A 16,837-nucleotide genomic window follows, 5' to 3' on the forward strand; every position below is an offset into this window, starting at 1 on the left:
TGCTCAACAATTCCAACCTCTTCAGCGAAGTTCTGAATGGTAAAGCGCCGGCCACCAACTTCATCGCTAACAATCGCCAGTATAAAATGAGGTACTATCTTGCCGACGACATCTATCCGAAGTGGCCAACCTTCGTGAAGACGTTCAACAGGCCTGCAACGAAAAACAGTCTCTTTTTGCGCAGAAGCAAGAGGTTGCTCGCAAGGATGTGGAAAGAGCGTTTGGGGTTCTCCAAGCTCGATTTAACATTAACAAAGCCCCGGCTCGTACGTGGTTTATGGATAATATGGTCTACAGCATGTATACGTGCATAATCTTGCACAACATGATTGTCGCTGACGAAGTACTTGAGGCGGGAAATTGGTTCGACCCTGAAACCCCGGGAAGCTCAACCGCAAGTAGTTCGCCTTGAAGGGTAGTGCATCCGTCTTTGCAAGAGCGGTTGTCTATTCAGGCAAGGACACGTGATTCTACCGCCCACGCCCAACTCCAGGAGGATCTAATGGAGCACATTTGGGTAAAATTTGGCACCCGTTAGATGATCGTCACTAGAGAACTCCTTCTGCTTATTTGCCTCCATTTTTTTGTGATTTGAATTTAAGTGTGCAATTTGTAATTTCTAGTTTTTTAAATTATGTCTTTTTTTTCAGGTATTTAAATTGTAATTTTATTTATTTAATGAAGTGTGTTTTATTATTAATTGAATTAGTTGGAAATAAAAATAAAAAATGAAATTGAATGAATAGTTAAGAGATGAGATAGTTAAGATATGGAGGAATGCATGTGCTGTCTTTTAGTTAAGAGATGGACTGAAAAGTACAGTGAGACCCATTAAGAGATGAGATGGATAAGGGAGGAATAAGAGATAGGCGGATGACCTAATAACCTTATTAGTTAAAGTAATATAATCAATAGTATAACCTTAAACACTTTGTGTGCTCCAATCCATCATTATTGAATAGTTTGTCTACGCAAATCAAATCACCATCTAATTCGAAATTAAATCCACTAATTTCATCTCAACACCGAAAGGAGTAACTTTTGACTAGTTCGGCGGTGGTGATGATTTGTACACAGTGAAAAACAAAAACAGCAATTGATGTTCTCATTTGGATGTTGCTGCTTTTGCATACAAGAATAAGCAAACAAACAAAACAAGCTCAGTTGAAATAATTGAATTCATTATTCATCCTCTTCTCCATTTTCTTCCCCAATCTCTGCCCATCAATGGCAAATTATCATAATTAAGCCTGACACACCCACACCTACACACACACGCACGCACCACTTCTCTCTCTCTCTCTACAAGCACACACACACACATAGGTGTTAATCGTTTCCGCATCTGAAGTCTGAAGATCCCTAACTTTTCACTGTAACTTGCATGTGTGTGTATGCGCGCTCATTTCCGCATCCCTAATTGAACAACCCTAGGTGTTTTCTCCCTTTTTATACTCTACTTAAGTAATTTGTGAATGCACCTTCACTCACAAACGATTATTGCTGGAAACTCAATTTTTGGCATCTATCTACTTTTGAATCTCATGCTGTGATTTGAAATTTATGACTTCTGAGATCTTCAAGCTGCGCCTTTTAGGCCTATTTTTTTGTTTGGAGATCTCGTCTCTGTACAGTTTGTGATAATTCGCAAGGCATTCTGGATCAGATCCTCATTTTTATCTATAATTGAAAACTTGAAAATATTTGAAATTCACTTCACTTTTTTTATCTTCTTCGCGTAATTTGCTTGATTTAATCACCTGAGAAGAAGAAAAAAGGGGGCGGGGGGAGAAATTCGAAAAGCCAGAATGTGGAAGCAATTTCTGAATAAGCTCCCGCGGAAATCCCAGAAATCGGCTCGAGATTCGGCCAGAAACCCTAATTTGGATGCGGGTTCGGGCCGGGCCTGCACTGGCAGCTCTGCTGCGAAACGGGCTTCGGCTGCGGTGTTCCCAGCCAGCGTGATTTCGGGAATCGAGCCATTGCTTGCGTTTAAAGATGTTTCAAACTCAGAGAAGATGAATCTGTTCATTAGTAAGTTGAGTCTTTGCTGTGTTGTGTTTGATTTCACTGATCCAGCTAAAAATGTTCAAGAGAAGGAGCTTAAGCGAGCTACATTGCTCGAGTTAGTCGATTTTGTCTCCGAAAACCCCCTGAAATTCTCAGAGCCTGCTATCTTAGCTTCTTGCAAGATGTGTTCCATTAATTTGTTTCGTGTTTTCCCACCCAATTGTCGGTCGAGAAGCTCAAGCTCCGGTGAAAATGAGAATGACGATGAGCCCACGTTTGATCCTGCGTGGTCACACTTGCAGCTGGTATACGAGTTCTTGCTCAAGTTTGTGACCTCGTCTTCTTTGGAAGCCAAGGCGGGAAAGAAGTATGTGAACAATGACTTCATATCTAGGATCATTGATTTATTGGAGTCTGAGGATCCGCGGGAGAGGGATTGTTTGAAGGCGATTCTGCACAGGATCTACGGGAAGTTTATGATTCATAGGCCTTTTATTCGAAAGTGCATAAGCAATGTGTTCTATAGATTCGTGTTTGAGGTGGAGAAGCATAATGGTATTGCAGAGCTATTGGAGATTTTTGGGAGTGTAATCACGGGATTTGCTCTTCCTTTAAAGGAAGAACATAAGGTATTCTTCTGGAGGGCATTGATTCCCCTGCATAAGCCGAAGTCGCTAGGGGTTTACTTTCAGCAGCTCTCGTATTGTGTAAATCAGTATGTTGAGAAAGAGCCGAAGCTGGCTAGCCACTTGATTCAGGGGCTGCTCAAGTATTGGCCTATTACAAATAGCCAGAAGGAGGTTATGTTTCTGGGCGAGGTGGAGGAGATTCTCGAAGTAATCAGCATGGGTGAGTTCCAAAAAATGATGGTTCCGTTGTTTTGTCGCATCAGGCACTGCATAAATAGCTTCCATTTTCAGGTAAATCCTTCCATTCTTGATCTTGTGAATCTGTAAGCTTCATTTACTCACTATGATGGTACATGCGATATTTGTGTGAATATTAATTATGATCTGTAGTTTTGAGGCGTGCCATAAGTATCCATATTTATGAATATGATGAAGTGAAAGATTACGATGGGAAACGAAAAGGCATTTAATTTCGCTATTTCTTATCCAGTATGATACTATTAAGCATTGACCGATCTTTGGCTTGTTTAGATTTTGCCGATGTAAATCTTTTGAACTTGTTCATTTTGCTTAATAAGACATTAGGTGACAGAAAATCTATAGATTGATTACATAGGAAAATAGACATTGCATAGAAAGTGTTGAAAAAATAGCTTCACTACTTTGAGTCTATTTTTGAGCTTTTATAGGAGGAATCTCTTTTCATGAAATCTCTAGGGAGAAATGTGTGGAAATAATTGGAATTTGGCTACTAGATTTCCACACTTACCAAAAGCTCGATTCAAACTCAAGAAAGGGAAGTAGATCGAGTGTGTAAACATTCAAGTCTTTGGGGTTAGGTACTTGGAACCCTCAAGAATAGTGTCCATTATCGGATTCATGATACTTGAGTTCTACTCTTGACATATTTCCTAGACAGTTTTATGCATATTGAAATTAGTTTACTTGATTCCAAAACCATAATTTCTCCATCATACCATAAACAGATTCGAAAGAATTCTATATCACTTTATCTACTATGTGGACATATTCTCTACAAATATGATCGTGTAAGGAAACTTGGAGATGGTAGCTTTCACACACCTTTAAGTTTTCTGGCTAAACCTAACTACAAATTTTATGGCTTGAGATGTTAGGACCTACCCATGTATAGAGCTCCGGCTGTCAGATTGGTCTTAGCCAGAAAACTTCAACTCTGAAAATTTGTGTTAAGTTTTATACCAATGAAATGACTCAACTTTTACTCTCTCCTTTACGCTGCAGGTAGCCGAAAGGACTCTGTACCTCTTGAACAATGACCAGATCCTTAGCCTGGTTGCTCACAATCGGCAAGTTATACTGCCGATAGTATTCCCAGCTCTGGAAGCCAATGCTCAAAACCACTGGAACCAGGCGGTTCTAAACCTAACCATGAACGCAAGAAAGATGCTGACAGAAATGGATGACGCCCTAGTATCATCTTGCATCTCCAATAACCAAGAGCAGCAAGAGAAAGTGAGCTCATTGGCCGAGAAACGGAAGCAGGTCTGGGAGCACCTGGAGAACACGGCCAATCTCCAGCCGATGATGGCCAGGAACACTGCCGTTCTGGTAGCTCATTGAACCAACCAGCTCTACATCCTGGTAATATATTCTTCGCCTCCATCTCAGGTGCCTGTTGCAAAGTTGTCGTTCTTGTTGCTGCGGGGGCTGGGTGATCGAGATGGCATCATCGTGGTGTTACAAAATCTCATCTTTCTGCTTTTAGAGATGGCATGGGAAGTGATCTCCAGTGGATAGTGTAAAGTAACATCTTTTGTCAGCTCTTCTTCTTCTTGGTTTAGACTGGATATTGTTGCCATTGTATCTTTGAAAGTAGCTTTGATAATCTACAAGCTTACTCTGCCATTTGTGTCTGTTTGTATGAAAATATATAGGGAATGTTTGAAATTATCTGCGAATGCTCTTTCGTCTCATTTCCTTTTTCTTTTCTCCCATTTTTCATTTTATAAATGTCCTCAACTTCATTTTGGTTAGAAATATGCAATTACGCGTTGAAACAATGCCCACCTGTTTCTTTACCTTTTAATTCCAACTAGGAGTGTTTTTATTGTTATTAAACCTCAAAAAATATTGTGTATGTATTTAATAGTACGAGCTTGACTTAGGAAGTTAATATGCCCCATGTGTTCTCCCTTTCTTAGTCCACGACTGCCAGCTAAAGCAAAATTATTTATTTTCGATCATAATTGCATAAACAACATTAACAAATTTATTCTTTTTTGTCTAGAATGGTGCTTTCGGTTTTCCAAAATAAGCAATCTTGACCAAGAAAGTAGTTATTCATCAAATCAATGTACTCCTTCGTACTTGAACCAAGTCCATTCCAATTTGCAAACTTTCGCGACGAAATCTCTATATACAATTATGGGGAAATGATATGGTATATAACTTACGTTGTGCTCACATAAGCAGCTCATATAAGATATGTAGCATGACATTTCCTTACAATTACGTTTGCTGCTCTAATTTATCTAGACTCAAAAAACGAATGTCACAAAAAGATCTATGTATTCTAACTAGGTTTTTTTTAGTTGGTAAGCTAACAAGGTTTTAAGCCTCTATACTCATAAATCTCAATCTAGCAGCACCCTAACAGACTATCAGTAAATGAATGAATAAGAGATAAGTTCCATCAAATCGTGTTCGTTTCATATAAATTTGAATGTCATAGAAGATCATATTGTAAAATAAGAATCATGAACTAGTGTATACACAATACAATGGTGACTATAGTACCATATATCCCCAATGAAAACAATCAACACTAAACTAATATAGTTCCCTATGCAAACCTGAAAATGTTCCAGACAATCTACCATATTCCAATGAAGATAAAAGCAGCATAGAAGCTTGGATCCAGAATATTTTTGATCATTTCTGTTGGGGCAGCCTTTGGACAACCACCTGCAACAAGCAAATAGGTAGCTCAGTTTCTGCCGAAACAATGAAAAATTCATAAAAGTAGTTTCAACAATATTCTTGAGTTGACAATATCAACAAGATGCAGTTTCTTGACGATGTATTGATCATTGATGTGTACTGAAGTTTACTCCAGCTCGATTCACACCTTATAATTCTTTTTATTAAATAAGTTTCGTATCTCTTTCCATGCAACAAATTTCAAACAACAGGAGTGCACGATAAGAGAGAAATTAACTTGGAGTAAGATACCACAGCATTACCTTTCCAGAGTTCTCTTTATTTCCTACAATAGTTTGACATGCAAGTCTCCAAGAGTCCGGCTTCTGTGAGAAATACAAATACAGACTCAAATATGCAAATGAAAAGAAAAAAGAGAACTAAAATTCTGAAAAATAAGGAAATATTTTGCTATATTACATTAATACATGCACATAATTCACAAGAAAATTGACAACCCTTGAGTGATCATACGTAGCAACACAAATGAAGTTAGAAAGCGGAGGGGGAGTAAAAACAAGGACGTCATGTTAACACTTGCCTTTTTGAGATATCGAAGCTCTGTATTCGTTCTCTCATTCAGGAGATCCTTTCCATCGATAATCTACAGGTCAGGTAAACCATTTGCTCATAGGTATATTTCAATAAAATCTAAGCTCCAGCTAATGGAAATTTAATACTCAATAATCTAAATTGTTCTCAGTCTCCTTCGGCATAGACAAGGACAATAACTTTCATTACATTAGTTTAATTGCAACTTTGCAAGTAGCTTTATTCTCATGAACTGAATTTTCTACTTACAACCAGCATATCTTATATGCCCGCAGCCCACTACTCTTTTTTCACCACCAGAAACTGATTGACACACGTTATCAATCGATTAAGAATTTCACAGTGCATCAAGCAATGAACTATGCAATTACACCCATCAATCATCATGGCATTGCGTTCGTCTTATCAAAACCACTAGCATCTTAACCAACTAAGGAACTGAGTAATGCCGAGGCTCTAAGCCTCTAAGCATAAGCAATTAGAGTAGAACACGAAGCTCCTCATCTTACCTCGACTATACAAGTTCCACAGCTTCCACCACCTCCACAATTCATTAGTTTCCCCTGGTGTAAAAGAGAGACTAAATGCAGTTAGAAAAAGTAAAATAAGCAGATCATGAGGCCTTCTGTTTCCACCATTCAGTCAAACCAACTCCACGTGATATCTATAATCTATCTATGAACAACGATATCTTGATTCCTAAAATACACTAATCCAACGGATTAAGCGATCAAATGAAGCTGCCATGAGCATAAACGAGAAGATAAAATAGAGACATTTAGCTTACATAAATGATAGTATCTTGATTCCTAAAATACACTAATCCAACGGATTAAGCGATCAATGAAGCTGCCATGAGCATAAACGAGAAGAAAAAATAGAGACATTCAGCTTACATAAATGGCGTAGAGCTCAATTTTGTTATCCAACATTATGTTCCTCAGCAGCTTCTCTCCACTTATGGCTTTGGCTCTGTTTACTGCATCTCCTGATTTAGGCTACAAATCAACCAAGTATAATTACTAAATTATTCATAACAAATCGACGATCGCCATTAAAACCCCCAATTCGGTTTCATAATTCCTATTTTCACAAATCCAACGCTTGTGAAGTAGTAAATAACTATGAATTAGCATGAATCGGCTAAATTTAGAGATATAACTAATGTGCGTAATGATCGCAGCAAAATGTGTGTGAGAGAGAGAGTTATACGCACACCAAGGAATTCTAGCTCGATTTCAGGTTGTTCCGAAGGTGCGGTGGAGGTTTCCGGCGACGCAGCGGCGGAAACGGAAAAGCTTCTGGTTGTAGAAGGAAATGCGGCGGAAGTGCGGTAATTGGAGGTGACGCTGGAGAGTTCCGGTGGGCGGAGTGACACGTGGCAGAAACTCATGGCAGCCATACTGCATGAGAGAGAAGCATTCATCACTCACTATCCTTCCCAGCCTCCAGTTTATAATTTTAGATTTTTAGTATTTGTGGCTCAAAAAATTTCAAGATTTTCACTTGCTCCATCCATCCCAGAGAATATCCAATTTGAATTCGTCATTAGTTTTAATATAAAATTAGTAAAGTAAATGGAGTACAAGTACTTTTTCCGTCTCTGAATATGTGTCTCACTTTAATTCGACACGGATTTAAGAAATGTAATAGTTTAAAAGGTTAATGGAGTATAAGTATATTACTACCTCCGTCCATCAAAATTTGTCCCACTTTGACCCGACACAGATTTTAAGAAATGTAATGTTACGTGAGTTGAAAAAGTTAGTGGATTGTAAGTCCTACTTTTATATATTAGTAGTTTTATAATAAATTGTGAGTAGGAATGAATTATTGGAATATGAGGTCCACTATCAAAAATGGTAAAAGTGAATGAGACAAATTTTGGAGGATGGACGAAAATGGAAAAATGAGACAAATTTTGGTGGACGAAGGTAGTATTAGTTTTTATTTTTTATTTAAATTTTTTTATTTTCTTTATGACTATTCTCTTTATTAAAGTTTTATATCAATACTTTCTGAATTTTTTTTATCTTACTACGTTCTATAAATATCCCACTCCTCTCCCACTTTATTCACACCTCAAAATCACCATCTCCTTCTTCAATTTCTTCACATATTTCTTCCAAATTCTCTCACTATTCTCATTTTCATAGACAATTTTTTTTTTCAAATTTCATTGTTTTGGATTCTGACAAACAATTCCTACATTGCCTTATATCAGAACACTTTAATCTAAATAATCGATCAATTCATCCAAACAATTAATTTCCATTTCCAGTGTTTTCCTAACATACATACTCGTGCTTTCATAGCTATACTAGAATAGTACTTCGTATACTTGTATTAATGTATTAGTACTAATGAAAAGTTCATTCGCGATAGGTGTTTGACTTGATGTCCACTTGTTGGGTGTGCGAGTAAACATTATTTTATTTATTTTAAAGTATAAAATATTATCAAAAAAATGAATTACATTTATAAAATTTGTTTTATTAAATAAATAAAGGATTTTTTTTAATTACAAAATCATGCTTAGCCTATTAATATATGTGCTTGCTTTTAATGAATTATACTATATTTTAATTAAATTAAAAAATGAGTTTGATTAATTCGCACATAAATTGAATAAAGAAATAGGAGTACAAAACGAATGTTATGAGTTCGTTGGGGAAGGGGAAAGATGAGGAGTTATTTTAGAATAAGAAAAAATATATATAATGGATTAGTAACAACATTGATTCAGTGACATAAATGAAATGACAAGATAAATATGATTACCTCATTAACAGTGAAGTTGTGGAAAATAAACAACTCCTTTGAAACCCCTCGCCTTTAAACCCTAGCGCTCCAACTTCTCGCTCTACAAAAGCAACGATAATCTTCACCGAGTAACTCAAATTATTCACAATGGCATCTATGATGGTGAGCTCGATCTGTTATTCTTTCTCTATGTGATACCGTTTTATGTTTCTGGATGTCAAAGTTCCCTCTTTCTAGATTTATGCTTCTTCGCGCTTCGCGATTAGTGCATCAACGCTCCCTTTGTTTGTTCGACTTGTTCGATGTTAGATTCCGTTATCATTTATGAGAAAATGTTGCTTGGATACTTAATTACTCTCCTTCGTCTGCATAACTGTGTCATTTACCTACTCAATGGCTGTTGTTCTGTTCAGCTACAAGCAATGAACATAGTGCAATATCTGTCTCCGGAAGGAATTGACCGAACCTCAATTGTGTTTTGCCACTGCTGCTATTTTCATTTTTGTATTAGTTCATATCACTGGCATCCCAGATCTTGCTAGTGTACCAGCTCATACCTCTGTTGAGAGAGCCTTGGAGTGAACCTGAAAGATTAGGTGGATACATGAATGAGAACTAAGTGAGGAGACTGTGTATAGGTTCTGTTAAGGAGTGTGATGATATTCATCCGGGGTGCAATTGATGAGATCAACTAATACATTGGATGATACATCTCCTACTACATAACTATAAAAGGACACTTGGGGATGTATTACCGAATGTATTAGTTGTTTGAACTTTGAAGACAATATATAGCCATACAAACATGCTTTGCCAAGTTAGCCTTTTGCATTGAGATGATCAATGTATAGAGCCTTAAACGGTTACTTAGAAAATGTTTGAGCTATGTGGGAGAGTTTGTGAATTTAGTACATTTCTGCTGAGGCTAACAAAGGATTAGTGTGGGTAAATTATTTGTTCAACTGTGTGTAATTTCCCTGCCTGTTTATATCCCTTCTTCCTCGAGTGCACTCCCTGAACCAATTTTGTATGATTTGTTGGTATTTTAAGTCTTGTATGAATGCAATATTTTCTTTGCACTAAAATATTCTATGTGTGGTGATAAACAACAGCAACCACAAATTATACTGCTCAAGGAAGGCACTGATACATCCCAAGGAAAGCCGCAATTAATAAGCAACATAAATGCGTGCGTGGCTGTGTCTGATGTTGTGCGAACTACTCTTGGCCCAAGGGGAATGGACAAATTGATCCATGATGACAAGGGGAATACCACCATCTCTAATGACGGCGCCACCATAATGAAGCTTCTCGACATTGTTCATCCTGCTGCCAAGATCCTTGTTGACATTGCGAAATCCCAAGATTCCGAGGTAATATTTTCATTATATGTTTGCTGCCAGTTACTTTTCCTTTCTCCTTTTTTATCTAACTTTTAACTTCCAGTGTACTTTCATTGACATCCATTCAAGATAAGTTGAATAACATTATGTATGTAACTGATTTTATTTAAAAGTTCCACATGCTGCTGCATTTGTTTAAACTAATTTTGTACCAGTACTCCTCTATAGTAAACTGGCCAGCTAAAGTTTGTTATTCTATTTATTTGTTTCTCAGGTTGGTGATGGAACCACAACAGTAGTTCTGCTTGCAGGAGAGTTCCTAAAGGAAGCAAAGCCTTTTATTGAAGATGGAGTTCATCCTCAAAACCTTATAAGAAGTTATCGCACAGCCTCTTCATTGGTAAGATTTGAGGCTACTTTTGTTTTGTCTGTTCAAATTAGGTAATACAGTAGGTTATAGGTCTTACATCAAAGCCACTTGAATTTCCTGTGTTTCTTTTACTCTTCTAGGCTATTGAGAAGATCAAAGAGTTAGCTGTTAGCATAGAAGGTAAAAGCTTGGAAGAAAAGAAAAGTTTACTGGCAAAATGTGCTGCTACAACTCTATCTTCGAAGCTTATTGGTGGCGAAAAGGAGTTTTTTGCAACTATGGTTGTGGATGCTGTCCTTGCTATCGGGCTTGAAGATAGGTTAAACATGATTGGGATGAAAAAGGTGCATGAATTAAAAATTTACTTTGATACCTATTTAATTCTCATGCCTGTTTATTAGAGCCTGCCATTATTTTGGTCTCCTGCTGTTTGCTTATGCTACACAGTTATGTATTGTGTCTTCGAGCTTTAGTCTTTACTCTGTAAACGGAGTCTATGGAAGTTTCACAAATTCTTTTAGAATGTTTGGGTTTCAGTGTTTTGAATGACAGGAACCATGTTTAGCATAATAGCATCAGAACGTATTATCTTGAAATTGACTGGGGTTAATGATGTTATTGACATTTCTTAGTTGAAGCACTATCTAGTATCTGGACATTAGAATGGGTTGTGAATACTAAGACTATTCTTTATGTTGCCACTGTTAGCATGTTTACATGCAATGTTATAGTTTAATGGAGTTGTTGCTGATTTATCATTTGCCTTTATCCTTAATATCCTCTTGGATTGCTGATTGTCGGATTGCAGTTTCATGCTAATTTACTTTTATAGGTTCCTGGAGGTACCATGAGGGATTCTTTTCTTGTGAACGGTGTTGCCTTCAAAAAGACATTCTCATATGCTGGGTTTGAGCAGCAACCAAAAAAGTTTCTAAATCCCAAGATACTTCTGCTTAACATTGAACTAGAGCTCAAATCAGAGAAAGAAAATGCTGAGATCAGGTGCGAATGCTCTACCTTTTTGGATCTGCCTCATGCCTAGCAAAATGGCTTCCCACTTTCCCTAGATTTCTTATTTTGGGTGTTGTGATAGGTTGTCGGATCCGTTGCAGTACCAATCAATTGTAGATGCTGAATGGAATATTATTTATGACAAATTGGATAAATGTGTGAAGAGTGGAGCCAAAGTTGTCCTCTCCCGTCTCGCTATTGGTGATCTGGCAACTCAGGTACTAGATTTTTAAATATTTATAGAAAATAAATATGGTCATTGTGAGGAATTCATAACACGTAGTCCATATTAGGGTTAAATTTACTAAAGTTGAACATATGGATTTTACTTGCCAATTCATTCAAGAATAGTGTGGCTGTAAATGTTAGTCATGAAAGGATTAAAATGGCTTTTGATTAACATTGTAAATTTATTATCTATGTGCAGTATTTTGCAGACCGCGATATCTTTTGTGCTGGTCGTGTTGCAGAGGAAGATCTGCATCGGGTTGCAGCAGCTGCTGGTGGAACTGTTCAGACAACTGTGAACAACATTATTGATGAGGTATACTCTTTCCTTTTTTCTCCCTTTTCCTGCCTTGATAATAATAATAATTATACCCGTATAATAATACTAAAACAATTGTGACACCCTTGACGCCTCTCAGACTCAGTTTTAAAGTTTTGTTTTATATTGACACATTAATACAGAGTATATATTATTTATTACCTTGTGTTCTAGAAATAAACTGTTAATTTCTCCCTGCTGAATCCTTGGTTTTCTCCATTCTTTATTTGAAAGGTCCTTGGTACATGTGACGTATTTGAAGAGAAGCAAGTTGGAAATGAGCGGTTTAATATATTTAGTGGATGCCCCTCTGGTCGGACTGCCACAATTGTTCTTCGTGGTGGTGCAGATCAGGTTCGGTCTTTATCATCTTCATGCTCTCCTGACTGTTGTTTATCTAGACTCGCCTCTGATCACTTTCTTTTTGATGACTTTAGTTTATTGAGGAGGCAGAACGGAGTTTACATGATGCTATAATGATTGTCAGAAGGGCTCTGAAGAACTCAACTGTAGTTGCTGGTGGTGGTGCTATTGATGTACGATCTATCTTCTGCTTTGGGGAATGCTTTTACGTTTGAAGGAATTTATAGTTGCAATTCTAATCTTTAATTTGCATCTGCAGATGGAGATTAGCAGATACTTGAGGCAGCATGCACGCACCATTGCTGGGAAGTCACAGCTCTTTATAAACTCCTACGCAAAAGCCCTTGAGGTAATTTTACTAGGAAGTATGTTCAATGATTTGGAGTCATATTTTCATATTCTCGAATAGAAATGCATGAGAGGTAAAGATATGGGCAAACATATGCTTCTCTTATGATAGAGATAATTGAAACTAAACAGTTTGATATTTTTAACTATTTCTTGCGGAATGCTAATTGAAAATAAAGAAGCTTGAATATAAAAAAGAGCTGGTATCAGTATCTATATCTCAATTCAAACTATCATGTGTAGATTGCAACGTCCTTAATTACCATTTTCCACTATTTTGTCCTCTGTGCTATCTGATTCAGTGTTTGCCGCCATGTTACAGATAATCCCACGACAACTGTGTGACAATGCTGGTTTTGATGCAACTGATGTGCTGAACAAACTAAGACAAAAACATGCCCTTCCATCTGGTTAGCTCTCTTTATTGAGTACTACTAAATGTGGTAGGCCTATTAGCTGTGTTCTATGTAAGTGGAGATGATCAGTTCTAGTGCGAAGATGTCCAGCATCTTTCTCCAATGGTAAAACCAACCGTTTATTAACGAAATATGGATTATAAACAGGAGAGGGTGCACCTTATGGTGTAGACATCAATACTGGTGGAATTGCTGATTCATTTGCCAACTTTGTTTGGGAACCAGCAGTTGTCAAGGTATATCTCATTCCATTAGTTAATTGGACGTGTTGGTTGTTTTGTCATTACACTCATAACACTTACAGCATCTCCAAACCTTTGTTCCACAGATAAATGCCATAAACGCTGCTACTGAAGCTGCTTGTCTTGTCTTAAGTGTTGATGAAACTGTCAAAAACCCCAAGGTAATTTGAAAATTTGGATTAATTTCTTTTCATAATGCACCTAAATTTTACGGCCTAGAAGAGGTCTGGTAGCAGAACTCAGATAAGATTCGTATACTCAAATTTCATCTATCTTAGCTGATTTTGTTACATTTTTCACTCCAATATGGTCATTGCATGATGCCACATTCTTTATGTTGCAGTCTGAGAGTGCTCAAGGAGATGCTGCTGCTATGGGAGGTAGAGGTCGAGGAAGAGGTGGCTACGGAGGTCGTGGAATGAGGAGGCGATAAGTATTTGGATGGATGTTTAGTGGTGCTCTCAATGTATTCTGTCGAATATGTGCGGCTGCTGTTTCGATCTCCATTTGATTCCATTTTTAGTGTGCTTTTAGCAGTTTCGGATTGATCTATATCTCTGAAGTTTTAGTTTGGAGGTTTTTGTGTTGACTAATGAACTTATTGTAATACTATCATTTGCGCTTCTGTAGTGGAGTACGAATTATTGCCATTTATTCACATTTTTGTGCATATTCTTGTTTCTCTAATTTAATCATGAGTCATTTGTAACATTCTCAATTCATGTACGGTTGACTTCCAATGAACTCCGATATTTTTGCAGAGAACTTCGATATTTTTGGGTTATTTGTAAAAAGATTTCTGATTTTTTGATGATGAACATTTTCAATCAAAACAAATTTTTATTTTGTAATTGTTCTAGTTTCACCCTTTTCTAAATTGTACTCCTTATCTCCTTAATTGTTTTATTATGTCATTTTCGTTATGTCTTCATTTATTGTCTCATTTCTTATTGTATTTGTTTTGTGAATTTCAATTTCAATTAACTTATTTTACTCACAATTATATAAAAATAAAAATCTATGTGTCTTATAGAAATAGATACTTTGGAGATAATAAGAGTTATAAATTTTAATATATAATTGTTTAAGAGAGCAGAAGTTAATATAATTGAAATATTGTTAGTAGTTTAAGGAGCCCACATTATTAGTAGCGTGTGTTTATCACTAAATCCTTAGTTAAGAATCAGAATTAAGAACTGAATTTATTACAATGATTAATGAGGTAATTGCTCTATGAATATCCTACTAAAGCAAAATTATGGAAATTAAACTGGAAAACCAAATCACTATTCATTTTAAAAAGAAATTTTACATTAAATAATCAGTAAGTGATAAACATGTTACATATCACTACAAAAGCTAAAAGCTGGAAATTTACAATACAAAAGCCAAATCAGATGGAGGTAAAAGTTCTCTATAATTTTGAAAATCCTGCACAATCCAATTCATAAATACTCCGACAACAATTAAGACCCGTCCGCATAAAAATATGATTCATATTTCACTAATTTTTTTTTCAATAAAGTCAAATAACATTTAAAATTCACTAATAAATCATGGAACCATTAACTGGTATTAAATATAGTATTTTTTGTTGTTTTAAACAGTAATTTTTTAAAATTATAGTGAACTGTGTCTATTATCTTTAAAAATTAACAGTTTTTAAGAAATGTTGTGAATTGAAATATTTGTAATTTTTGTCTTTTAATTGCATTTGATTAGAATGATGATTATTTCATTTTTATTTACTATAGTACTCTATTTTAGTGATTCAATATGATTATTTTTGAATTTTCGCATAAATTTTATTTTAAGGGATATGGACATGAAAAAAAAAATCTCGTTTGAAAAAAATCACTTTTTAGTCCTTGAGATTTGCATTTTTTTAGTCACTGAAGTGAGAAAAATCACATTGTAACGGAAATGGACACGAAAAAAAAAAAATCACATTTGCAATGTCCCGACTGACTATTTTGGCATTAAAACCATGAAAGGTGTATATGTAATTTTATTCATCTCATTTTTACTCCATAGGTCTGCCATTTATAGTTTTATTTTGTCTCGACATAGAGTTTAAGAAATTGTTTGACTTTGTGAAAGAAAAGTGAAGAAAGATGATAGTCGAATGCAAATCCAACTTTTATACGATAATAATAATTTTATAATATAATGTGAGTGTAATGATTTAAATGTACTTAAAGTAGAAATATGATAGTGGAAATTTTAATTAGCACAAATTTAAATGTAAAGTTTATAAAATAAAAAAGATAGTGAAAATATATAGTTAAAGTTATTAGTAATAATAAGACACATATTACTAAAACTTAAATTTATTACAAGCAAATAGAAATTGATTCTGGTTGTCGGGCAAAAATAAAAAATATACTATACACTATTTTTTATTGACAGAAGTAGTAATAAGGATTTTAATTATTGTCGGTAAATCGTTAAATGAGAGACGCATTAAGACAACTTATATTTGTTCTAACTCCTGATTAGATCATTGAACCTTTAAATGGCCATTTTCCAACCTAAAACCTACTACTACCATTTTAGTGCATTTTCTAAGATGTTCAAATTAAATAAGAAAAGAATATACGACAATGCACATCATCAAAATCCCACCAAAAAGTTAGTACATTTCCAATAAACAGTTATGGACAGATAGCGGCGGAACTAGAAATTTTACTATGGGGGCCCAAACTACCACTAAAAAATTTATTGAGTGTGTTCAATGCAAACAACACGAAAATAGCTCGAATATGAGCAATATAAAAAGCCACGCGTGAAAAATGAAGGAAGAGAAAAGTAATTAGTGACTAAGCAAAGCACAAATATTACTAATAATAACATATTTATTACATTAAAGTGTTATTTTCTATTCCAAATATTTTATAATAAAGGGCATCACATTAAAATTGATTTTATTAATATCATATAATATTTTAAAAATATTTATGCAATAGAAGAACTATTTTTTATTCTTAAACTATAAATTTTTTTTTTTATAAAATGATTTATACATTACTTGTAAAAAACATCAATGGAAGTTTCTAATGTGAGAAAATCCATGAAATATAAATGAACGTGAAAAATCAACAAAAAGTACTAATTAGAAAAGAAAAGATAAAGCAAATGAACTGCAAGCATGCTTTAAAAACAATTTTACTAATATTATAAATCTAATAAAATATGAATTTAATTAACAAAAATGAACCCATAATAGGAAGAACAAATTCTTAAATAATAAAAATGCCGCAGGAGGGAGTCGACCACACTATC

At 35.4% G+C, this 16,837-nt stretch overlaps 3 protein-coding genes across 3 annotated transcripts; 2 read left to right on the forward strand and 1 right to left on the reverse strand.

Moving 5' to 3' along the window:
• Nucleotides 1–1,137: 1,137 nt before the first annotated feature.
• On the forward strand, nucleotides 1,138–4,594 carry LOC125223078 (serine/threonine protein phosphatase 2A 57 kDa regulatory subunit B' kappa isoform-like). The gene is made up of 2 exons (XM_048126045.1): nucleotides 1,138–2,930; nucleotides 3,903–4,594. The coding sequence occupies exons 1-2, from the start codon at nucleotides 1,809–1,811 to the stop codon at nucleotides 4,239–4,241; spliced, it is 1,461 nt and encodes a 486-aa protein (XP_047982002.1). The 5' UTR covers nucleotides 1,138–1,808; the 3' UTR covers nucleotides 4,242–4,594.
• Nucleotides 4,595–5,308: 714 nt separating this feature from the next.
• Nucleotides 5,309–7,602, reverse strand: LOC125219055 (photosynthetic NDH subunit of subcomplex B 3, chloroplastic). Its single transcript, XM_048120917.1, has 6 exons — nucleotides 7,369–7,602; nucleotides 7,049–7,150; nucleotides 6,662–6,715; nucleotides 6,142–6,204; nucleotides 5,864–5,926; nucleotides 5,309–5,585 (listed from the first exon to the last, which is right to left on the reverse strand). The coding sequence occupies exons 1-6, from the start codon at nucleotides 7,576–7,578 to the stop codon at nucleotides 5,553–5,555; spliced, it is 525 nt and encodes a 174-aa protein (XP_047976874.1). The 5' UTR covers nucleotides 7,579–7,602; the 3' UTR covers nucleotides 5,309–5,552.
• Nucleotides 7,603–8,925: 1,323 nt separating this feature from the next.
• On the forward strand, nucleotides 8,926–14,209 carry LOC125223373 (T-complex protein 1 subunit eta). Its single transcript, XM_048126496.1, has 14 exons — nucleotides 8,926–9,077; nucleotides 10,028–10,288; nucleotides 10,533–10,658; nucleotides 10,769–10,972; nucleotides 11,461–11,630; nucleotides 11,722–11,857; nucleotides 12,067–12,183; nucleotides 12,421–12,540; nucleotides 12,624–12,722; nucleotides 12,809–12,898; nucleotides 13,220–13,307; nucleotides 13,461–13,549; nucleotides 13,642–13,716; nucleotides 13,899–14,209. The coding sequence occupies exons 1-14, from the start codon at nucleotides 9,063–9,065 to the stop codon at nucleotides 13,986–13,988; spliced, it is 1,680 nt and encodes a 559-aa protein (XP_047982453.1). The 5' UTR covers nucleotides 8,926–9,062; the 3' UTR covers nucleotides 13,989–14,209.
• The last annotated feature ends 2,628 nt before the right edge of the window (nucleotides 14,210–16,837 follow it).

This window comes from Salvia hispanica, chromosome 4 (genome assembly GCF_023119035.1).
Source record: "Salvia hispanica cultivar TCC Black 2014 chromosome 4, UniMelb_Shisp_WGS_1.0, whole genome shotgun sequence".
In the NCBI taxonomy this organism is placed as follows: Eukaryota; Viridiplantae; Streptophyta; class Magnoliopsida; order Lamiales; family Lamiaceae; genus Salvia; species Salvia hispanica.